Source organism: Oncorhynchus gorbuscha, linkage group LG14 (genome assembly GCF_021184085.1).
Source record: "Oncorhynchus gorbuscha isolate QuinsamMale2020 ecotype Even-year linkage group LG14, OgorEven_v1.0, whole genome shotgun sequence".
Classification (NCBI taxonomy): Eukaryota; Metazoa; Chordata; class Actinopteri; order Salmoniformes; family Salmonidae; genus Oncorhynchus; species Oncorhynchus gorbuscha.
Window position 1 is genome coordinate 35,278,519 of NC_060186.1, and position 25,552 is coordinate 35,304,070.

At 44.2% G+C, this 25,552-nt stretch overlaps 1 protein-coding gene across 1 annotated transcript in view; it reads right to left on the bottom strand.

The window, feature by feature from the left end:
- Positions 1 to 25,552, bottom strand: part of LOC123994851 (acyl-CoA:lysophosphatidylglycerol acyltransferase 1-like) — an 89,695-nt gene that overhangs the window by 17,582 nt on the left and 46,561 nt on the right. Inside the window, exons 5-6 of the mRNA XM_046297902.1 lie at positions 18,412 to 18,697; positions 7,948 to 8,074 (exon numbers count right to left, since the gene is read on the bottom strand). Of these exons, the coding sequence (XP_046153858.1) occupies positions 7,948 to 8,074; positions 18,412 to 18,697 (413 nt within the window). The remainder of the gene's footprint in view (positions 1 to 7,947; positions 8,075 to 18,411; positions 18,698 to 25,552) is intronic.

Sequence of the window (25,552 nt, forward strand, 5' to 3'; positions counted from 1 at the left end):
TTTATAGTATACTGTATAGATGTACTGTATAGTATACTGTATTGCTGTACTGTATCAGACTGTATAGACATACTGTATAGTATAATGTATACAGTGAGGGAAAAAAGTTTGATGCCCTGCTGATTTTGTACTTTGTCCACTGACAAAGAAATGATCCTTCTATAATTTTAATGGTAGGTTTATTTGAACAGTGAGAGACAGAATAACAAAAGAATCCTGAAAACGCATGTCAAATTGATTTGCAAAAAAATACTTAAATACTTAAATAAGTATTTGACCCCCTCTCAATCAGAAAGATTTCTGGCTCCCAGGTGTCTTTTATACAGGTAACAAGCTGAGATTAGGAGTACACTCTTAAAGGGAGTGCTCCTAATCAAAGCTTGTTACCTATATAAAAGACACTTGTCCACAGAGGCTCACAGAGCAATCAAATCAGGCCAAGACCAAAGAGCTCAATCAGATTCCAAACTCAATCCCCAGTCAGATGATAGTAGTAGACAAGACCAAAGATGAGTCTCCTAGGATGTCAGATGATAGAAGTAAGTAGAACAAGAGATGAGTCAATGTTTCTAAACAAGTCAGATACAAGTCAATGTATGTATAATAACCACCAGTCAGATGATAGTAGTAGACAGTAGTACAAGAGATGAGTCAATGTTTCTATAATAATCATCAGTCAGATGATAGAAGTCTACAGTAGTACAAGAGATGAGTCAATGATAGTAGTAGACAGTAGTACAAGAGATGAGTCAATGTTTCTATAATAATCACCAGTCAGATGATAGTAGTAGACAGTAGTAATAAATGTTTCTATAATAATCACCAGTCAGATGATAGTAGTAGACAGTAGTACAAGAGATGAGTCAATGTTTCTATAATAATCACCAGAGATGAGTCAATGTCAGATGATAGTAGTAGACAGTAGTACAAGAGATGAGTCAATGTTTCTATAATAATCAGTCAGATGATAGTAGTAGACAGTAGTACAAGAGATGAGTCAATGTTTCTATAATAATCACCAGTCAGATGATAGTAGTAGACAGGAGTACAAGAGATGAGTCAATGTTTCTATAATAATCAGTCAGATGATAGTAGTAGACAGTCAGAGATGAGTCAGTTTCTAGTAGATGATAGTAGTAGACAGGAGTACAAGAGATGAGTCAATGTTTCTAAAATAATCACCAGTCAGATGATAGTAGTAGACAGTAGTACAAGAGATGAGTCAATGTTTCTATAATAATCAGTCAGATGATAGTAGTAGACAGCAGTACAAGAGATGAGTCAATGTTTCTATAATAATCACCAGTCAAATGATAGAAGTATACACTAGTACAAGAGATTAGTCAATGTTTATTGATATAATAATCATTGCCATTCAGATCAGAAATGGTTATCCATTCCTGAACATAATGGCAAGAAACACCACTTGTTTACTGATAATATTGATTTCATGTTCACTCTGGTGCGTAGGGAGAGAGAGAGAGAGGTGGAGAGAGAGGTAGAGAGAGAGCATGAGGACGCCGACAGGGCAGGGAGAGAGAGAGCATGAGGACGCCGACAGGGCAGGGAGAGAGAGAGAGCATGAGGACGCCGACAGGGCAGGGAGAGAGAGAGAGAGCATGAGGATGCCGACAGGGCAGGGAGAAAGAGAGCATGAGGATGCCGACAGGGCAGGGAGAGAGAGAGCATGAGGATGCCGACAGGGCAGGGAGAGCATGACGATGCAGACAGGGCAGGGAGAGCAGGTGACATGGAGGTGAGTGAGAAAAGGAGCAAATATTGATGGTTAAGAGAGAATAATGTTAATTTAAGATGAGATGTTCCTCTAAGTATGGCTTCTCATGTGTATCTCAGATAATACAATCAAGAGAGAGTTTGAGACAATGGCAGACAAGACATGCCAAATCAGACAAATGTGAATGTCAAACCCTATCAAATATGACACTACTTTCGGGAGAAATGGTTAAAAGATTATACTTGGCTCCATTACAGACCCTCCTTAAAGAGGGTCCACTGTTTCTATTGTGCTAAATACTTGGCAACACAAAAGTCTCAGCTTGCGTCCAAAGCAGATTGAGCTTTAGTCAAGACTGGCTTTCAAAATTGGTCGGCGGCACTGGAGACATTTAGTGCGCATAAAGACAGCCAGTATCACAAATTTGTAATTTGTGTCTGAACACCTCCCTGCAGCTTAGGAAACAGACCGTTTCAGGCATGTTGGAGGCTGTGGATCATGTCAAAACAAGAATGCATGACAAGCGAACGGAGGAGCACTTTGATGTCTTGTTCGCAAAGCAACTGCTATGGCAACAAAGTTGGACCTATAACCTATTCAGATGCCTCATTTCCGCAAACCTACAAAACGTTACACCGGTCATGCTGCAGCACTTATACATCCGTATGCCCAGTTTTTGTACAGAGCCCAATTCTACAATGCCTTGTGAATACTCAATTCATAGAGCGGTTTTATCAAGCTGGATTCCACAAGCTGTAGCAGCTTGAACATCTGCAGCTACGCGGAGACATAGACAAGGTGGTAGACAAGTATCCTGAATTGGATACTACTGCAGGTCCCAGTGGCCATGTTTGGGGCTAATGACACATATCAAAAGAGCTCAGATGTTGCTAGCATTATTGGGGAAATCGTGCCAGATGTGAGAGGTCTCTTCAGTCAGATGGAAGCTTTAGTAAGGCTTCTTCTGCTGGCCGTCCCTGCCTCCTCTGTAGAGGCTGAGAGGAGTTTTAGTGCCCTGAGGAGGCTGAAGACCAGGCTTAGATCATCCATGAGTCAAACAAGGCTGAATAATGTGGCCATGTGTCACGTGCACCAGGAGAAACTGAACCTTGAAGGAATATGCCAGTCTTTTATCGGTGTCAACGAAAAGCACAAAAAGGCCTTTGGATCCTTTGCTTGAAGAATGGTAAGTCAAAACACATTGCCTGGAGAGGAGATGAGAGGAAAGGAGAAGAGATGACTGGAGAGGAGAATATAGGACCAGATGAGGATAGAGGGCTGGAGAGAAGAGGAGAGGAGAGCAGAGCAAATGACCATGCTGCCCACCCAAGTTTACTTGTAAATAAAAACAACATTTTGCTAAACCTTGGCCACAAAATCTGGACTTGTCTTCGTATAACAATGCATAGATTTCTGTTTATATGATTATGGTTATACTTTATTCATCCCTGATCTCTGCCATTACATACAATGAGACAAGAAAATGTAACAAATAAAAAAGAGCAGTACACTATTAGACATTATTGTAAAAAACGAAATAATAAGTTCGTCGCATGTGTTCGTGAATTTAAATATTTTAGAATGGCAGGAAATTAGTTTTATATTAAAAAAATATATATAATCCAGGGGGGAGGGCAGACCACCCTGCAGATTTGGTCACCCCCAATGTTGATTCCATGGCTACGGCCTTGACACACACTAAAAGGGTAAAAAAATAATAATAATGTTTTGAGCAAAACTTCCAAGGATCAACTTTCAAGGAGTTAGTTTGATGGGAGGTAGTAATGTCATCGGCCTCCCCCCTTGCTCGAGGAGCAATAAAGATAACTTGTGCTATTATTTATTTTACCTTTATGCAAGTCCGTTAAGAACAAATTCTTATTTTCAATGACGGCCTAGGAACAGTGGATTAACTGCCTGTTCAGGGGCAGAACGACTGATTTGTACCTTGTCAGCTTGGGGATTTGAACTTGCAACCTTCCGGTTACTAGCCCAACGCTCTAACCACTAGGCTACCCTTCCACCCCAATGTCATGGACCAACTATTTATTATATTATATATTATTTAGATGTGGCTTTTGTTAAGTAAATCAGGTATTAATTATTATTTTTATTTATCATTTACCGTATTTCCGGACTATAAGCCGCTACTTTTGTCCCACGCTTTGAACCTCGCGGTTTATACAATGACGCGGCTAATTTATGGATTTTTCCCGCTTTCACAAGATTCATGCCGCCAAAAAACTGAGCACCGTCACATAATGTGACGCAAATCGAGCGCGCTCAAACTTCCCATCATTCTGATTACGGTAGACATTTTGTCACCCTCATCATGGCAAAGACACGGAGAAATGCATATGATGCAGCTTTCAAGTTGAAAGCGATCGATCTGGCTGTTGGAAAAGGAAATGGAGCTGTTGCACGGGAGCTTGGCCTTAATGAGTCAATGATAAGACGTTGGAAACAGCAGCGTGAGGAACTGACTCAGTGCAAAAAGACAACAAAAGCTTTCAGAGGGAAAAAAAGCAGATGGCCCGAACTAGAAAATGAGCTTGAAGACTGGGTCAACACACAGAGAGCAGACGGCCGAGGTGTTTCAACTGTGCAGATCCGACTGAAAGCCAAAACAATCGCCACCGCAATAAAGTTTGAGGATTTTAGAGGTGGACCATCGTGGTGTCTAAGATTTATGAGACGTAAGGGCCTGTCCATCAGGGTACGGACGAGTCTGTGTCAGCAGCTCCCTCCCGACTACGAGGAAAAAGTTTCAAACTTCCGCAAATTCACTGATGCAAAGAGAGGAGCATTCCATCGGCCCGCACGACATCATAAATATGGATGAGGTTCCTCTGACGTTTGACCTGCCTCTCACTCGGACTGTCAACAGGAAAGGCGAATCATCCGTCACGCTGAAAACAACTGGGCATGAAAAAAGGCACTTCACCTGTGTTCTGAGCTGCACGGCATCGGGAGAAAAGCTTCCACCGATGTTGATTTTTAAACGCATGACGATGCCAAAAGAAAAATTCCTGAGAGGAATTGTTATGAAAGTCAACAAGAAAGGATGGATGACGGAAGGCCAAATGCATGAATGGCATACGGAGTGTTACGGCAAGCGACCGGGAGGATTCTTTCACAAGAACAAGGCATTGCTCGTGTTGGACAGCATGAGGGCCCACATAACAGATTCTGTGAAAGAAGCCATCAAGAGGACAAACTCAATTCCAGCTGTGATTCCTGGGGGCACAACAAAGTATTTGCAGCCACTGGACATTGCATTTAAGGTGGCGCTCCGTGTTCAGTGGGAGGCTTGGATGACAAGTGGGGAGAAATCCTTCACTAAAACGGGCCGCATGCGAAGAGCCACTTATGGTCAAGTCTGCCAGTGGGTCCTGACAGCGTGGAGCATTGTCAAAAAATCCACTATCATCAACGGGTTTCGAAAGGCTGGACTGCTGCGTAATGTTGAGGGCAGTTCAGCGGGGAATTTGCCTCCGGATGAAAGTGACGAGAGCGACAATTTTTATTTATTTTACTAGACAAGTCAGTTAAGAACAAATTCTTATTTTCAATGACGGCCTAGGAACAATGAGTTAACTGCCTGTTCAAGGGCAGAACGACAGATTTTGTACCTTGTCAGCTCGGGGATTTGAACTTGCAACCTTTCGGTTACTAGTCCAATGCTCTAACCACTAGGCTACCCTGGCGCCCCCGACAATGAAAACGATCCAACATCGGATGAAGCAATTCTGAGGCTATTCAACTCCGACACCGAAGGAGATGACTATAGTGGTTTCAGTGCACAGGAGGAGGAAGATAGTGACCAATGACTTTACTGGTAGGCTACTGTTTAATTTTTGTTACAAGCCGTATTTCGTTAAAGCCTATTTATTTTTGTTACAAGCCGTATTTCGTTAAAGCCTATTTATTTTTGTTACAAGCCGTATTTCGTTAAAGCCTATTTATTTTTGTTACAAGCCGTATTTCGTTAAAGCCTATTTATTTTTGTTACAAGCCGTATTTCGTTAAAGCCTATTTATTTTTGTTACAAGCCGTATTTCGTTAAAGCCTATTTATTTTTGTTACAAGCCGTATTTCGTTAAAGCCTATTTATTTTTGTTACAAGCCGTGTTTTGTTTAAAGGCTGTGTAAAGTTCATTTATTTCAATGTACCGGTAGGCACCTGCGGCCTATAGACATGTGCGGCTTATTTATGTACAAAATACATTTATTTTTATTTTTTTAAATCAGTTGGTGCGGTTTATATTCAGGTGCGCTTAATAGTCCAGCAATTACGGTAACTAGGCAAGTCAGTTAAGAACAAATTATTATTTACAATGACGGCCTAGGAAAAGTGGGTTAACTGCCTTGTTAAGGGGCAGAACTGCATATTTGTACCTTGTCAGCTCTGGGATTCGATCTAGCATCCTTTCGGTTACTGGCCCAACACTCTAACCCCTAGGCTACCTGCCGCCCTAAAAAAAAAAGCACCTGCCGCCCGAAAAGGAGATTTGAGTGCCACATTCATGCAGTTAGGGTGGCTCCATACTTCCGACTGGACTGTGTCACGTGAAAAGGCGTTACTATGGAGCAACAACATCTCCATGTCCCTTCTATGCAAAATTAGCAGTAATTGCATTAGTGGCACTCCAGGCTCCCTTTCACCTCTTTTATCATGTGAATTACTTCACAATAGCACAGCACACTTCAGTAGGTGGTGCAGGTATCCTCATTACATGGCACAAATGGGCTGTGTAGGTCCTCAAATGTCCTCTATTGTTCAAAATAGTAGAAGAGTATTTAATTTTTTGTTTTACTTTTAACCCCCTTTTCTCCCCAATTACGTGGTATCCAATTGTTAGTAGTTACTGTCTTGTCTCATCGCTGCAACTCCCGTACGGACTCGGGAGAGGCGAAGGTCGAGAACCATGCACTGCTTCTTAACACAGCGCACATCCAACCCGGAAGCCAGCAGCACCAATGTTTCGGAGGATTCACCGTACACCTAGAGACCTGGTCAGCGTGCACTGCGCCCGGCCCGCCACAGGAGTCGCTAGTGCGCGATGAGACAAGGATATCCCTGCCGGCCAAACCCTCCCTAACCCGGACGACGCTGGGCCAATTGTGCGCCGCCCCATGGGCCCCCCAGTCGCGGCCGGCTGCGACAGAGCCTGGGCTCGAACCCAGAGTCTCTGGTGGCACAGCTAGCACTATGATGCAGTGCCTTAGACCACTTGGGAGGCCCAGAAGAGTATTTTTAAAGAACTTACACAGAACCCAAACCGGCTGCGCGCGATCACGACACGCAGGTTAAAATATCAAAACAAACTCTGAACCAATGACATTCATTTGGGGACAGGTCGAAAAGCATTAAACATTTATGGCAATTTAACTAGTTAGCTTGCACTTGCTAGCTAATTTGTCCCATTTAGCTAGCTTGCTGTTGCTAGCTAATTTGTCCTGGGATATAAACATTAGGTTGTTATTTTACCTGAAATGCACAAGGTCCTCTACTCTGACAATTAATCCACACATAAAACTGCCAACCGAATCGTTTATAGTAATCTCTCCTCCTTCCAGGCTTTTTCATCTTTGAACTTATGTGGTGATTGGCATCAAAAACTTTCATAGTATTACCACGACAATCGGCAACACAGTTCATCTTTCAATCACCCACGTGGGTATAACCAATGAGGAGATGGCACGTGGGTACCTGCTTCTATAAACCAATAAGGAGATGGGAGAGGCAGGACTTGCAGCACGATCTGCGTCAGAAATAGGAATGACTTCTATTTTAGCCCTTGGCAACACAGACGCTCGTTGACGCGAGCGGTGTCGTCAGGGTATCATAATCTTCTAGAATACAAGTCCTCTTTAATGAGAATGGCCAGAGAATGATAGGTAGAAACTGCTGAGGGAAGGACATACGGAACCTGCTGCACACAGCAGAGGCAGAGAGTGATGGTGAGAGGCAACAGCAACCACCCTCTGTCTAATTAATCCATCATTACTAGATCTTAACAACAATAGCCTTGGGATATTCTTATTCCATTTTCTATGAGAAAGAGTGCCAAACAAAGATATAGGTACCGCAACCTGGCCAAATCTAACCCAACCTCCGATACTCAACAAGTGAGAGGGTGAGAAGCGGAGGGAGAGCGAGACAGACAGAGCAAGAGAGAGGTGTCAGTGTAGTTAGGCCCAGTCCTTACCTGTAGTGTACGTGCGTGACTGTGGGAGGTCTGTAGCCAAAGATCCACGTCTGGATGTCCATGGGCCTGGCTTTGGAGTACGCTATGGTCACGTCCACCACCCACTGCAGGCCTTTGGGTTTACTACCTGCACAGACAGAGAGAGTTAAGACATGAATTAGATGACATCATAGGCAGACAGTGAGGGAGAGATGTGGGCAGAGAGGGAGAGATGTGGGCAGAGAGGGAGAGATGTGGGCAGAGAGGGAGAGATGTAGGCAGAGAGGGAGAGATGTAGGCAGAGGGAGAGATGTGGACAGAGGGAGAGATGTGGACAGAGGGAGAGATGTGGACAGAGGGAGAGATGTGGGCAGAGAGAGAGATGTGGGCAGAGAGAGAGAGATGCGGGCGCAGAGAGCGATGTGGGCGGAGAGAAAGAGAGAAAGCGGGATGAGAGATAGAAGGGAGAGAGAGAGAAAGTGTCTCTCTTTCGAACAAACTCACACGCACAGACAGCGCTGTAAGGGGTGTGTGTGTTTGTCAGAGAGGGATGTGTGTTCTCAGGGCTGTGACAGAGAGGACAAGTGGAGCTGAGGGCGTTCAAACCATCAGGCGAGGAACGTCTGGCACAGACATACAGGACGGGTTTGAAAACATTAATAGTGGTCAAATCCTTGATTCCTCCGTCCTCGTTTACTGAATTCCTTTTCATAGCCCGTTGGAAGGAAGGATCTATGGTCCCTCAGTCAGACCTCCTCCTCCAATGAGCTTTGAAAGGAATTGAGGAAAGGACGGAGGAAGCAAGGATGAGGGCACAGCAACAGAGCCATTACACCACTTTTCCTGGGTTGCATTCCAAATGGTACTATTCCATATAGGCCCTGGTCAAAAGTAGTGCAGTATAAAGGGAATTAGGGTGCCATTTGAGACGCAGACCTGGTTTAGGAAGGCGTCACAGGGGCCTCTAATCTATGACATAAGGCTGCATTGGCCTACCAATATAGATGTGGCCTGTGTGAGTGAGTGCAATATGTGAGTGAGTGAGTGAGTGTAATATGTGAGTGAGTGAGTGTAATATGTGAGTGAGTGAGTGAGTGAGTGAGTGAGAGAGAGAGAAGGATTGTGGATGGCTTGCTTAAGTGGCTGACTGGGTAGTGTTTGTGTGCGTGCGCTCGCGCATATGTGCGTTACCAGATGGCGAAGGCAGGAAAAAAAACTGAGGTGGAAAAAAAGATTGCCAGCTCACGCAGGTCTTTTAGAATGTAAATCACTTAAGAGCACTTGGACAACTGCCGTTTCAAAACGTTGCTAAGATTACACAAGACCAGAGTGCTGATGCTGGCCAACAGGTGGGTAATGTTGATGCTGGACAACAGAACACCTATCTTTGGGTAGGTAATAGCTTGGCGCCAGCTCAGAAACAGGTGTGTTGCCAAGCTCTATCTACATCCATGTACACCAGCGATAAACAATACTGTAATGACAGCACAGCCACTCATTTGATAAGACATCGGAGTAGCCTGGCTGCTGTAAACAGTTATGGAGGGAGCATACACAGGGATCCCAAATGGCACCCTATTCCAAATATATAGTGCACTACTTTGGACCAGGGCTCATGGGTAGTAGTGCACTATAGAGAGAATAGGGTACCATTTAAGATGCAGACAAATGTCTCCTTGGCAAAAAGGAAAGTCAGGCCACACTTTTAACCAATCAGGAGGTTCCTTGTTCATACCTTCTACTGAACCAGGAGTTTAATAGACACCTGTGATTGGCCACTGGCACACGGGAAAATCCCATATAAAGCTTACTAAAACCAGCCAGTAAGCATGCAAGTGACTTTTCCACTTAACCATATTACACGTTTGAATAATGGAACCAAACCACATTACACTCTTGAATAATGCAACAATTCCCAAGCATGTGCAGACAAAGGATTTACTTTCTCATCTAGAGGCTACACATTACATTTTTGCTTCAAGAAAAAAAGCACACAGTTGCTAACAGCATGTCTTTAAGTAACGCTAGCCTATCAAAGATGAATGATTAACCCTCCCATACGAATATAACAGTAGAACAGGCCTACCTTACAACATACCAGTCTTCATTTTTAGCAATATCATGCAAATCAGTACATGTAGCAAAAGGAAATTGCAAGTGAAAACATGGGTATAAGTGAATTCATATCCACCAACCCCCCCTTTTCATGCCTCATGATTTGTCAACTCATGCACAATTAATCTGCACTTCAGTCTGATCAACTGTAGCCTTCTGATAACCACAGCTGCAAAAAGCCAATGCGCTCTGATCACATCTGGGCCTGGCAAGGGGAAACGAAGCAGTAACGTCATGCATCTATAGCCTAAGCTGTGTATTTGTAGCCTAAAATAGACCCATATATTTACGTTATTTTAAATACATTATTGACTGGAATAATTAAATCACCACAATAGTGATGACATACTGTATGAGAATATATATATATGTTTTATTACAGATACAAAGGCCTTGCATAAACATAAAGCTAGCTCAGCCTGGTTAGTTATATTGTCCATCTGCAGTCGTCTCTGTCTGTAGCTAGGTTTCCATCCAATTGGCGACAGATTTTCATGCGAATATCTCCAAAATCTGCATAAACACAATATATATATATCCCAGCAGAGGTGTGTTTCCATTAAACTGACTTGTTGCAGATAAAAGGCGTTGTGTGATGACATAGTGAACATAAAAATACCTTTTGCAGGTAAATTCCCATGTACGAAAAAAAAGAAAAAAGTTTCCATCATGTATTTATTTAATCTTTATTTAAGTAGCCAAGTCAGTTTAAGAACAAATTCTTATTTACAATGACGCCCTAACAAAAGGCAAAAGGCCTCCAGCCGGGACGGGGGCTTGGGATAAAAACTTTAAAAAAATATTATATAAATATAGGACAAAAACACACATGACAACACTACAAAAAGAGAGACCTAAGACAAAAACATAGCAAGGCAGCAACATGTGACAACACAGCATGGTAGCAACACAACATAACAACATGGTAGCAGCACAAAACATGGTACAAACATTATTGGGCACAGTCAACAGCACAAACGGTCAAGAAGGTAAAGACAACAATACATCACACAAGCCGCTACAACGGTCAGTAAGAGTGTCCATGATTGAGTCTTTGAATGAAGTGATTGAGATAACTGTCCACTTTGTATGTTTGTTGGGGCTCGTTCCAGTCGCTAGCTGCAACGAACTGAAAAGAGGAGTCGACCCAGGGATGTTTATGATTTTTAAAAAATTTAACCAGGAAGGCCAGTTGAGAACAAGTTCTCATTTACAACTGCGACCTGGCCAAGATAAAGCAAAGCTGTGCGACAAAAACAACAGAGTTACACATGGAATAAACAAACTTACAGTCAATAACACAATAGAAAAATCAATCTGTGTACAAATGAAGCAAGGAGGTAAGGCAATAAATCGGCCAATAGTGGCGAAGTAACTACAATTTAGCAATTTACCCTGGAAGGATATATGTGCAGATGAGGATGTGCAAGTAGAAATACTGGTGTGCAAAATAGAAGAAAAACAATATGGGGATGAGGTAAGTAGTTGGTTGGATGGGCTATTTACAGATTGGCTGTGTACAGCTGCAGTGATCGGTGAGCTGCTCTGACAGCTGACGCTTAAAGTTCGTGAGGGAGATATGAGTCTCCAGCTTCAGTGATTTTTGCAATTCGTTCCAGCCATTGGCAGCAGAGAACTGGAAGGAAAGGCGGCCAAAGGAGGAGTTGGCTTTGGGGATGACCAGTTAAAATATACCTGCTGGAGCGCATGCTACGGGTGGGTGCTGCTACAGTGACCAGTGAGATGAGAAAAGGCAGAGCTTTAGCAAGCAAAGGCTTACAGATGACCTGAAGCCAGTGGGTTTGGTGACGAATATGTAGCGAGGACCCGCCAACGAGAGCATACAGGTCACAGTGGTGGGTAGTATATGGGGCTTTGGTGACAGCACGGATGGCACTGTGATAGACTGCATTCAATTTGTTGAGTAGTGTGTTGGGAGGCTATTTTGTAAATGACAACGCCAAAGTCAAGGATCGGTAGTATAGTCAGTTTTACGAGGGTATGTTTCAAAAGCATTATCATTTATACTGTAGAAGTGTTGGGCTGAATGAGACAATTCTGTTTACACTGCCCTGCCTTCGAGGGGGGCAGCGGTTGTGCCAGTGTTGTGCACAAACTCCGGAGGTAGCACTCCAGACAGGAGATTTCTGCAACTCTACATTACAATAATGTCTCTTGAGTATCGGTACCTCTGAGAATAGCCCCTAAGCCAACAGCGAGATGCTCGGCCGCTTGCTTGTCACGGTTCTGGGTTCAAACAGTCTCTGTGCTGTTGTGGGTGACAGTATTTACCCCAGGTGACGTTGTGGAGCCGATACACAGCCGTGATGGTGCTGCGCTCACATTCACATCAGATCCCATTTCCTCCGAGAGGCCCATTGTCTGCTGTGTGATGCAGATGGCTGAGGCTCTAGGTACGGTCAGAAAGAGAGAGAGCGCTGTGCCTGTGTGTGGAATCACCATTTTGGGTAGCTATTTGTAGTTATTGCGTTGCGTACTATGATTAGGCTTTAAAAGGAAAGATTTACCCATTTCTAATGTTATTGTTTTTTGCATCTCTGAGCGATGTTCTATCGATTCCCGGGGTCATTTCATGTTTATCTGAGCAATTCAGCCGGTATGACGTAGCATTACAATAAAGCCACTCTCACTATACTGGAAGTTAATAGGAATACAACTTTCAGATACCGAAAACAAACATCTAGCATACATGTCAGATTTAAATTCTGGCTAATGTCAGGTTGTCTTCTCTCGAATGAGTCATTGATCATATTTGTGTGATATTCCTACCTTGAGAAATGTAGCTCAGTTGGTAGAGCATGGCACTTGTAACACCAGGGTAGTGGGTTTGATTCTTGGGACCACCCATACGTAGAATGTATGTACGCATGAATAAGTGTCTGCTAATTGGCATATTATATTATAAATGTGTAATTTAACAGAGGGTCCCCCACACTTCTCCTATATGTCTGTCTCTTCAGTCCAGGGTGCGTTGCATGGCCGTTGTGAATGTCAGACTCCACTTTGTGAGACAAATCGATCTGCAGGTGTAACATGGTGAGATTGTAGACTCCTAAACTGATAGTGCAGTTTGTTTAGGCAATTTTACAGCTAACTAACTACTTCACCTGGTGATATTGGACTTGAGTATTATTGTGTGTAGCTATGCTTGCTACCAAGTTCACTACCTAGCACATAGAGCATTGCATTGTGGCTTTTGTAGTTTGCTTGTGCTGAAACAGATGATTTCCACATGTTGCTACCAACCTTATGACAAAATGAAAAATGAATTCACAAAAAATATTGTTCACACATTTTCCATTAATCATCAAGCCCCATCATTACATTTCCCAATTCTTAAATTACATGATTTTTTATTGGAAAACAAATTCACCTAGGAAGACTTGCAACTTCTATGCAAGGTATTTTCTACATGTATGAACGCTTTCCAACAGACCTGGATGTATTGGATAGCTCAGCTGTAAGCACAGAGTTATTGCAGGACACAGGAGTTAGCAACCCTCATGGTGGCTAGATCCCTTAGCCACGCACTCAATACTGTTGGCCTCAACGCGGTCTTACAATTACGAGAAAGGCAACAGGACTAATTTAAAATGGATTTTGAGCTAAAGCCAGGGAATTCCAAAGTGCATGTGCACGTGAGTGACGGTGTGTGCGTGCGCCTGTCTGTCTGTGTGTGTGGGGGCTCCTGCCTGTGTGGGTATGTGCAGCCTGCCACTGTGTGCAGTCTTTGTTTCCCAAACTCAGTGGGCTATTAGGCGAGGCTTATTGATTGGCTAGGGGGCTGTTTGTCAGCAGTGGACAGGAGGGGCAGAGCTCAATTAAGGCCAGTCCTGATGGATGGATTGATGGAAGAAAAAAAACGAGGTTAAGGAGAAAATGAAGGGGAAAATAAAGGTTTCATTTTCAGAGCATTTTCTTAATTGCGGAGATGTAATCCTAGTCAGTCAGTTTATTTAGGCTTGGTCCCAAGACGGGGAAATTACTCTACTGTAGATCGCCGCTGGGGTTCCAGGGGACCTCTGTTGTAATTTCCGTCTCCTTCGTACGTGTTAGACACTGTGTGTGTGTGTTTGTGTGTCCCACCCCTCCTCCATCCAGCCCACCACCCCCATTTAAAACAGTATTCTCAGAGGGCAACACAACAGAGAAGTGATGATTTTATGGTTTGAGGTTTTGAAAGAGTCTTCTCTCAACAGGCAACCAGCCCAATATAAAACTCCCATTTGAGCAAGATCTGCACTACACATTCTATTTATAGGATGAGTGACACAAAATTCACAGGAACACTATGGTAGTTTGAAAGAATAACTCAGTGGTCTGCCAGACTTACCCTGACTACAGCACCAAATATCTATTAAAGAAGCTACCAGTGACAATTGTGAGTTTTGAGAGTCAGACATGTGGTTCACTGACAGTGAGGAGGTATATTGACTACAGCTCAGCATTCAACACCATAGTGGCCTCAAAGCTCATCACTAAGCTAAGGACTCTGGGACACTAAACACCTCCCTCTTCAACTGGATCCTGGACTTCCCAATGGGCCGCCACCATTTGTGAACAGCAGTTTTCAGTTCTTTCCACAAATTCTCGATTGGATTCAGGTCTGGACTTTGACTTGGCCATTCTAACACCTGGATATGTTTATTTTTGAACCATTCCATTGTAGATTTTGCTTTATGTTTTGAATCATTGTCTTGTTGGAAGACAAATCTCCGTCCCAGTCTCAGGTCTTTTGCAGACTCCATCAGGTTCTCTTCCAGAATGGTCCTGTATTTGGCTCCATCCATCTTCCCATCAATTTTAACCATCTTCCCTGTCCCAGCTGAAGAAAAGCAGGCCCAAACCATGATGCTGCCACCACCATGTTTGACAGTGGGGATGGTGTGTTCAGGGTGATGAGCTGTGTTGCATTTACGCCAAACATAACGTTTTGCATTGTTGCCAAAAAGTTCAATTTTGGTTTCATCTGACCAGAGCACCTTCTTCCACATGTTTGGTGCGTCTCCCAGGTGGCTTGTGGCAAACTTTAAATGACACTTTTTATGGATATCTTTAAGAAATGGCTTTCTCCTTGCCACTCTTCTATAAAGGCCAGATTTGTGCAATATACAACTGATTGTTGTCCTATGGACAGAGTCTCCCACCTCAGCTGTAGATCTCTGCAGTTCATCCAGAGTGATCATGGGCCTCTTGGCTGCATCTCTGATCAGTCTTCTCCTTGTATGAGCTGAAAGTTTAGAGGGATGGCCAGGTCTTGGTAGATTTGCAGTGGTCTGATACTACTTCCATTTCAATATTATCGCTTGCACAGTGCTCCTTGGGATGTTTAAAGCTTGGGAAATCTTTTTGTATCCAAATCCGGCTTTAAACTTCTTCACAACAGTATCTCGGACCTGCCTGGTGTGTTCCTTGTTCTTCATGATGCTCTCTGCGCTTTTAACGGACCTCTGAGACTATCACAGTGCAGGTGCATTTATACGGAGACTTGATTACACACAGGTGGATTGTATTTATCATCATTAGTCATTTAGGTCAACATTGGATCATTCAGAGATCCTCACTGAACTTCTGGAGAGAGTTTGCTGCACTGAAAGTAAAGGGGCTGAATAATTTTGCACGCCCAATTTTTCAGTTTTTGATTTGTTAAAAAAGTTTGAAATATCCAATAAATGTTGTTCCACTTCATGATTGTGTCCCACTTTTTGTTGATTCTTCACAAAAAAAATAGTTTTATATCTTATATCTCTATAAATATTCAAATAGTGTGTAAATAAGACGTATTAAACACATTTGTAAAACCACAATGAGGACATAGCAAGTTTTAATTAATCGTTGGGTACATCGTACGAAAAACAGAGTAATCTTAAATAGGGACATAATTCATGCTCAAATTGACCAAATACAACATAATTTAATCATTACGTCCTTTAGGAAATAATGTCTGGAGGGTGAAAATCCAAAATCATCATCTTTTACTCAGAGTATTATTGATATCACCTCCCCTGTCTGATATCTTAACTTTCTCTATGCCGGAAAATCTAAAAGGTAGAAATGTCATGCTTCAGGTCTTTGAAATGTACTGCGACTGGATAATCCCTGTCGTTTCTCCTGATTTAACTTTAATGTTCACAGATTCTCTGTTTGAGAGGACGCGAGGTTTTACATACATAGCACAGCCCTCATGGACATTTAATATTGTAAATAACATGGGTGGTGGACCATGTAATAATGTCATTTATTTGGAACCGTTTTCCTGTGTGTGGGTGGCAGAAATATTCACACTTCATCATATTGTTGCACTGTGCACATACTCTGCATTTATAGCTACCATTTGGAAGAGGGCATAAAAGAGCCTGGCTGATTGTCTTTAGTGGCTGGCAGTTGGCATGAACCAATTTATCGCGTAAATTTCGACCTCTCCTATACACAATAAGTGGTGGATTTTTAAATTCAGACGGTAAAAGCTGGGTCCCGATGATAAAATATGCCAGTGTTTCTTGATCGCGTCTCCCACTTTGAGAGTTCAAAGTATGTGGGTGTGAACATTACAGAGTGTTCTTTAGCTTTAGCAGGTCCTTTATGTAGCAGTTCATCTCGTGTTTTTCTCAATGTCAAATTAATTAAGAGCTTGTGGCGAATAGGCTCTTAGAAACCTAATGCGCATCTCCGATGCTTTTTCTAGATAATCCTCTGTGGAGTGGCATAAGGCTAAGTCTGAAAAACTGGCTTCTTGGAAGTCCTCTTTTTAATGGCTCACGATGGATGCTGTCCAGTATTGTCATTTTGGAGTCACTTTTATTGTAAATAAGAATAGAATGTTTCTAAACACTTCTACATTAATGTGGATGCTACCATGATTACAGATAACCCTGAATTAATTGTGAATAATGATACGTGAGAAAGTTGGAGGCATAAATATAATACCCCCCCAAAACAATTCTAACTATCCATGGTCCAAACAGACCAAGACAGTCGTGAACAGTGCACAACAATACCTTTTCCCCCTCAGGAGACTGAAAAGATTTGGCATGGGGTCCCCAGTTTGACAGATGCACCATCGAGAGCATCCTGACCCGGTTGCATCACCGCCTGGTATGGCAACAGCTCAGCATCTGACCATATGGCTCTAGAGGGTAGTGCGTACGGCCCAGTACATCACTAGACTCAAGGTTCCTTATATCTAGGACCTATATACTAGGCGGTGTCAGAGGAAGGCACAAACAGGCTCCAAAAGGCTCCTAGGTCGAAAACGCTTCTACCCCCAAGCCATAAGATTGCTGAACAATTAATCAAATGGCCACCCGGGCTATTTACATTGACTGACCCCCCCCTGTTTTTACACTGCTGCTACTCACTGTTTATTATCTATGCATAGTCATTTTACGCCTATCTACATGCACAAATGAACTCGACTAACCTGTACCCCCGCACACTGACTCAGTACAGGTCCCCCTATTGTTATTTTATTGTGTCACTTTTTATTTTATCTAGTAAATATTTGTTTTACTCTATTTCTTGAACTGCATTGTTGGTTAAGGGCTTGTAAGCATTTCACGGTAAGGTCTACTTACACCTGTTGTGTTCGCTGCATGTGACAAATACAATTAGATTTTAATTGAAAAGGTTACTTAACTTAGGTCTACTTGGAAAAAAACTTTCATTAGTCTCCTGTGCCAAAATTGCCTGTCTGATTATTAGTTCAGTACCCATAATCCCCCGCCCTCTCCCCATTTTGTAAAGTATGGAGCTAGAGGTGTTGCACTCTGGGAAGCACATGCATGAGTACTGAGTTGGGAAGGTCAAGAGCAGGAAGTGACTCATGGTGATGCGTCCTGATAACACTTTTTCCAGGAATCGTGAGGCTTTACCTGGAATCAGGTAAAATAATGTTTAAAGTTGGGGTCAATTCCAATTGAAGTCAATCAATTCAGAGAGTAAACCGAAATTCCAATTCAATAATTGAAAAAAGGGCACCTGTTTTTTATGACTTCTCAAAAACCTGAAAGCGAGAAGCTATTTATATCAAAATAATAGTTTTATACATTTTAAATCACTTCCTGAATCGACTGACCCCCAACCCTGATTTAAACAAAGGAGACCTTTGCTTGGTGAGCCCTGGAGGCTGACCTGGTCCGAGATGACTATAATAGGTGAAGGGATAGACCGGTACAAACAGAAGTGACTGGCTGCAGGAGAGTGTAACCACAGGATTAGAGGGGAGGAGGTGAAGACAGGTTGCAGGTGTGTCACAGCCCACTAAGACCTCAGGTGATGACCGGAGATTTCGAGGCAGAGTAAGGTGAAACGGAAGAACGTGGTGTGTGTGTGTGTGTGTTCGTCACCCACCTGACTGGCTACGGTGCACTGTGCTGGCCTCTGTCCCCAGGCAGCCGTTCTCCTGCTGCGGCCCCAGGGTCTTCAGGATCACCTGAGTGGCACCCAGCCGCGGCAGCGTCACATGCGTCAGGTGAGGAAGCGAGTTCTTCTTGGCAAATGCCTGGCTGGTTTCCCGCCGCTTGCGCAAGAAGCCGCCTTCTGGGAAGAGCACGATCCACTTTCTGTCACGGCTGTGATAGTACCGGTCTAGGTGGTCCTTTAGGTAGATCAGCTGCTTGTCCCGGTACGCTTTACCCTGCGGGTTAAACAGGGAAACACAGAACAGGGGTGGCATGAGGACGCTTATCAGGGATGTTTAGATGTAAAGGCTTTGCACACAAAAGATATCGCAAAAGCGTAGTTTTCCATTTGTTTTATTCTTCGGTACTGAATTGGGGTAGCGTTCACAGAGGGAAAACATGTAAAAGCGTATAACAAGGAAAAATTAAAATCTTTATTTCTTATTAGCCAAGTCCAGATAGTCACCCCCTCCCCGTTTTAGTCTGTTTTCTTCCGTTTGGTGCCTAATTAACACAACACAGTTTAGCTTTAGCATAGAGAGGATACAATACAGTATTGGTGTGACACTCAGCCAAGCTCCACTGAAATGAATAGACAGTGAACTTAATATTAGCTATGGTAACATTAGCAGTAATAGCCTTAGCATTAGCAGTAAGAGCATTGCGAAAATTGACAGAGGGGGTTTTTGGATTGATTTCCAATTAGGCCAGGTTCAGAAGCACTTTAAAAAGGCATCAACACACTGAGGCTGGATTGATGTGCCGGTATTGGGTTTCTGAATTTGTGTGATTAGTACATGTGGTATGTTATACAATACATCACACAAGTATTGGGACAGTAACACATGTTGTTTTGGCTCTGTACTCCAGAACTTTGGATTTGAAATGATACAATGACTATAAGAATAAAGTGCAGACTGTCTGCTTTAATTTGAGGGTATTTACATTCATATCGGGTGAACCGCTTAGAAATTACAGCACTTTTTGTACATAGTCCTCCCATTTTAGGGGACCAAATGTATTGAGACAAATTCACTTATATGTGTATTATAGTAGTAAAAGGTTTAGTATTTGGTTCCATCTTGCAAGCACGCAATGATTACATCATGAATACGGATAGTCTTAAATTAATCGTGAATAACGATGAGTGAGAAAGTTAGACGCACAAATAGCATACCCCCAAGACAGGGGACGTTGGAATTGTTTTTGGGGGGGGGGGGGGGGAGTATTATATTTATGCCTCCAACTTTCTCACGTATCATTATTCACAATGAATTCAGGGTTATCTGTAATCATGGTAGCATCCACATTAATGTAGAAGTGTTTAGAAACATTCTATTCTTATTTACAATAAAAGCGACTCCAAAATGACAATACATTATTTACCATTAATTTCTATTGGGCACAAAATAAGCTGAAACACAACCGAAATAAACAGCAAATGCATCCAACAAATTTGTAGACTCACAAGCTTGTTGTAGTCATTGCGTGCTATGAATATGGGACCAAATACTAAACTTAATACACACAACCGAAAAAGGTTGCTGGATTGAATCCCCGGGCTGACAAAGTCATTCTGCCTCTGAACAAGGCAGTTACCCCACTGTTCCCCGGTAGGCCATCATTGTAAATAAGAATTTGTTCTTAACTGACTTGCCTAGTTAAATAAAATGTTCAAATTAAAAATAAAATAAATAAATAGGGGGACTGTGCTGTAATTTCTATACGGTTCACCCGATATGGATGAAAATACACTCAAATTAAATCTGAGAGTCTGCACTTTAACCTTGTAAAATATGTATAATTTCAAATCCAAAAGTGCTGGAGTACAGTTCCAAAACAAAATAATTTGCACTGTCCCAATACTTTTGGAGCTCATTTTAGCATACAGTACGTTGTTATTTGAAGTGTCAGTATGTCTCAATTTAAACATCTGAACTAATTCCACTACCATAAAACATACTTTTGGACAGCTGAAGCAAGCAGAAAATGTTTCTTCAGGACATTGACCTTTCCTCCAGTTTATAATTTGTGTTGGCATGTGCCATCTTGTTTGTATGAGTGCATGCAAGTCAGTCTAAGTAAAGAGCATGGTACTTGACAAACTGCGCAGTAACACAACATTCTAATTCACTGGCTATCATGTTGTGTTTTATGTTATTTACATTTCATCATTCATGCAAGTGCCATGTCGAGTAAATAGCATAGTACTTGCAGTATAATTAAGCATTAAGACCCGAGGGGGTATGATATATGGCAAATATACCACGGCTAAGGGCTATTCTTGGACGGTGGCTGGATACAGCCCTTAGCAGTGGTATATTGCCATACACCCCCCTTTCTTCAAGTGCAGTCGCAAAAAACATCAAGCACTATGATGAAACTGGCTCTCATGAGGGCTGCCACAGGAAAGGAGGACCCAGAGTTACCTCTGCTACAGAGTTAGAGTCACCAGCCTCAGAAATTGGCAATTAACTGCACCTCAGATTACAGTCCAAATAAATGATTCACAGAGTTCAAGTAACATCTCAACATCAACTGTTCAGAGGAGACTGAGTGAATCAGGTCTTCATGGTCAAATTGCTGCAAAGAAACCCCTACTAAAGGACACCAATAAGAAGAGACTTGCTTGTGCCAAGAAACACGATCAATGGATATTAAAATCGGTGGAAATCTGTCCTCTAGACTGGGAGTCCAAATTTGAGATTTTTGGTTCCAACCACGGTGTCTTTGTGAGATGCAGGGTAGTTGAACAGATGATCTCCGCAAGTGTGGTTCCCTCTGCAAGTGTAGTTCCCACCGCGAAGTATGGAGGTGGTGGTGTGATGGTGTGGGGTACTTTGCTGCTGACACTTTGTGATTTATTTAGAATTCAAGGCAAACTTAACCAGCTAACACAGCATTCTGCAGCGATACGTCATCCCATCTGGTTTGCGCTTAGTGGGACAATAATTTGTCTTTCAACATGACAATGCCCCAAAACACACCTTCAGGCTGTGGAAGGGCTACTTGGCCAAGAAGGAGAGTGATTGAGTACTGCATCAGATGACTTGGCCTCCACAATCACCAAACCTCTACCCAATTGAGATGGTTTGGGATGAGTTGAACCACATAGTGAAGGAAAAGCAGCCAACAAGTGCTCAGCACATGTGGGAACTTCTTCAAGAATTTTGGAAAAGCATTCCAGGTGACTACCTCATGCATTTGGTTGAACGCTGAGAGTGTGCAAAGCCGTCGTCAAGGCAAAGGGTGGCTACTTTGAAGAAACAAAAATAGATTTGGATATGTTTAACACTTTTTTGGTTACTACATGATTTCATGTGTTATTTCATAGTTTTGATGTCTTCACTATTATTCTACAATCTAGTAAAGAGTTAAAATAAAGAAAAACCCATGAATGAGGTGTCCCCAAACTTTGATTTGAATAGAACTGCTAGGCCAGCAAGCAACTGAATCAGCTGCCAGTCACCCGTCCGTCTGCCTGCCTCTGTCTGTCACCCAGGCAGAGAGCATCTCTGTTCCATTCTCTTCCAGCTGCTCCCACACTGCAGGCAGGGTCACTTCGGGCCAGCGGCTGGACTACTGTACCATAACACTGCTCTACTGTGCTGTCCACTGGGCCTGCCTGGCTGTGTCCCTGTTCGAGGAGGAGGCTGTAGCCACTTCCTGCCTGCTGCCGAGCTGATATACTGCTCAGCTGGAGTGCATGTTAAATGAGTGGCTGTGTGTGCGGATGTAATAAAATGCTAACTCGTGGGGCTTGCAATGTCACCATTTCATTACACAAATATACACATTGGTGAAAATATAAAACGATAGTGAACAAAATGACTGGGCAGGGGCGCAACCATGGGTGGAGCCAGGCCCACCCACTGGGGACCCAAGGCCCAGCCAATCAAAATTAGTTTTCCCCACAAAGGGGCTTTAATACAGACAGAAATACTCCTCAGTTTCATCAGCTATCCGGGTGGTTCGTCTCAGACGATCCCGCAGGTGTAGAAGCCAGATGTGGAGGTCCTGGGATGGCATGGTCTGCGGTTGTGAGACCATTTGGATGTACTGCCAAATTCTCTAAAACGACGTTGGAGGCGGCTTATGGTAAAGAAATTAACAAAATTATCTGGCAACCCCTGCTGTTCGGGGGCCAGCTAGCCCCCGAACAGCAGCACTGTAGAAACTATTACACTCAATGGAACGACTTGATTAGTGTAGTGTCAACAACGCACCCACTGCCAGCTAGCCTACTTCAGCAGTACTGTATCATTTTAATCATTTTAGTCAATAAGATTCTTGCTACGTAAGCTTAACTTTCTGAACATTCGAGACGTGTAGTCCACTTGTCATTCCAATCTCCTTTGCATTAGCGTAGCCTCTTCTGTAGCCTGTCAACTATGTGTCTGTTTATCCCTGTTCTCTCCTCTCTGCACAGACCATACAAACGCTGCACACCGCGTGGTCGCGGCCACCCTAATCTGGTGGTCCCAGCGCGCACGACCCACGAGGAGTTCCAGGTCTCCGGTAGCCTCTGGAACTGCCGATCTGCGGTCAACAAGGCAGAGTTCATCTCAGCCTATGCCTCCCTCCAGTCCCTCGACTTCTTGGCACTAACGGAAACATGGATCACCACAGACAACACTGCTACTCCTACTGCTCTCTCTTCGTCCGCCCACGTGTTCTCGCACACCCCGAGAGCTTCTGTGGTCATTCTCTCTTTCTCCCCTTACCCATCTGTCTATCGCCTCCTTTGAATTCCATGCTGTCACAGTTACCAGCCCTTTCAAGCTTAACATCCTTATCATTTATCGCCCTCCAGGTTCCCTCGGAGAGTTCATCAATGAGCTTGATGCCTTGATAAGCTCCTTTCCTGAGGACGGCTCACCTCTCACAGTTTTGGGCGACTTTAACCTCCCCACGTCTACCTTTGACTCATTCCTCTCTGCCTCCTTTCCACTCCTCTCCTCTTTTGACCTCACGCTCTCACCTTCCCCCCTACTCACAAGGCAGGCAATACGCTCGACCTCATCTTTACTAGATGCTGTTCTTCCACTAACCTCATTGCAACTCCCCTCCAAGTCTCCGACCACTACCTTGTATCCTTTTCCCTCTCGCCCTCATCCAACACCTCCCACACTGCCCCTACTCGGATGGTATCGCGCCGTCCCAACCTTCGCTCTCTCTCCCCCGCTACTCAATCCTCTTCCATCCTATCATCTCTTCCCTCTGCTCAAACCTTCTCCAACCTATCTCCTGATTCTGCCTCCTCAACCCTCCTCTCCTCCCTCTCTGCATCCTTTGACTCTCTATGTCCCCTATCCTCCAGGCCGGCTCTGTCCTCCCCTCCCGCTCCGTGGCTCGATGACTCATTGCGAGCTCACAGAACAGGCCTCCGGGCAGCCGAGCGGAAATGGAGGAAAACTCGCCTCCCTGCGGACCTGGCATCCTTTCACTCCCTCCTCTCTACATTTTCCTCCTCTGTCTCTGCTGCTAAAGCCACTTTCTACCACGCTAAATTCCAAGCATCTGACTCTAACCCTAGGAAGCTCTTTGCCACCTTCTCCTCCCTTCTGAATCCTCCCCCCCCCCCCTCCTCCCTCTCTGCAGGCGACTTCGTCAACCATTTTGAAAAGAAGGTCGACGACATCCGATCCTCGTTTGCTAAGTCAAACGACACCGCTGGTTCTGCTCACACTGCCCTACCCTGTGCTCTGACCTCTTTCTCCCCTCTCTCCAGATGAAATCTCGCGTCTTGTGACGGCCGGCCACCCAACTACCTGCCCGCTTGACCCTATCCCCTCCCCTCTTCTCCAGACCATTTCCGGAGACCTTCTCCCTTACCTCACCTCGCTCATCAACTCATCACTGACCGCTGGCTACGTCCCTTCCGTCTTCAAGAGAGCGAGAGTTGCACCCCTTCTGAAAAAACCTACACTCGATCCCTCCGATGTCAACAATTACAGACCAGTATCCCTTCTTTCTTTTCTCTCCAAAACTCTTGAACGTGCCGTCCTTGGCCAGCTCTCCCGCTATCTCTCTCTGAATGACATTCTTGATCCAAATCAGTCAGGTTTCAAGACTAGTCATTCAACCGAGACTGCTCTCCTCTGTATCACGGAGGCGCTCCGCACTGCTAAAGCTAACTCTCCTCTGCTCTCATCCTTCTAGATCTATCGGCTGCCTTCGATACTGTGAACCATCAGATCCTCCTCTCCACCCTCTCAGAGTTGGGCATCTCCGGCGCGGCCCACGCTTGGATTGCGTCCTACCTGACAGGTCGCTCCTACCAGGTGGCGTGGCGAGAATCTGTCTCCTCACCACGCGCTCTCACCACTGGTGTCCCCCAGGGCTCTGTGCTAGGCCCTCTCCTATTCTCGCTATACACCAAGTCACTTGGCTCTGTCATAACCTCACATGGTCTCTCCTATCATTGCTATGCAGACGACACACAACTAATCTTCTCCTTTCCCCCTTCTGATGACCAGGTGGCGAATCGCATCTCTGCATGTCTGGCAGACATATCAGTGTGGATGACGGATCACCACCTCAAGCTGAACCTCGGCAAGACGGAGCTGCTCTTCCTCCCGGGGAAGGACTGCCCGTTCCATGATCTCGCCATCACGGTTGACAACTCCATTGTGTCCTCCTCCCAGAGCGCTAAGAACCTTGGTGTGATCCTGGACAACACCCTGTCGTTCTCAACCAACATCAAGGCCCGTTCCTGTAGGTTCATGCTCTACAACATCCGCAGAGTACGACCCTGCCTCACACAGGAAGCGGCGCAGGTCCTAATCCAGGCACTTGTCATCTCCCGTCTGGATTACTGCAACTCGCTGTTGGCTGGGCTCCCTGCCTGTGCCATTAAACCCCTTCAACTCATCCAGAACGCCGCAGCCCGTCTGGTGTTCAACCTTCCCAAGTTCTCTCACGTCACCCCGCTCCTCCGTTCTCTCCACTGGCTTCCAGTTGAAGCTCGCATCCGCTACAAGACCATGGTGCTTGCCTACGGAGCTGTGAGGGGAACGGCACCTCAGTACCTCCAGGCTCTGATCAGGCCCTACACCCAAACAAGGGCACTGCGTTCATCCACCTCTGGC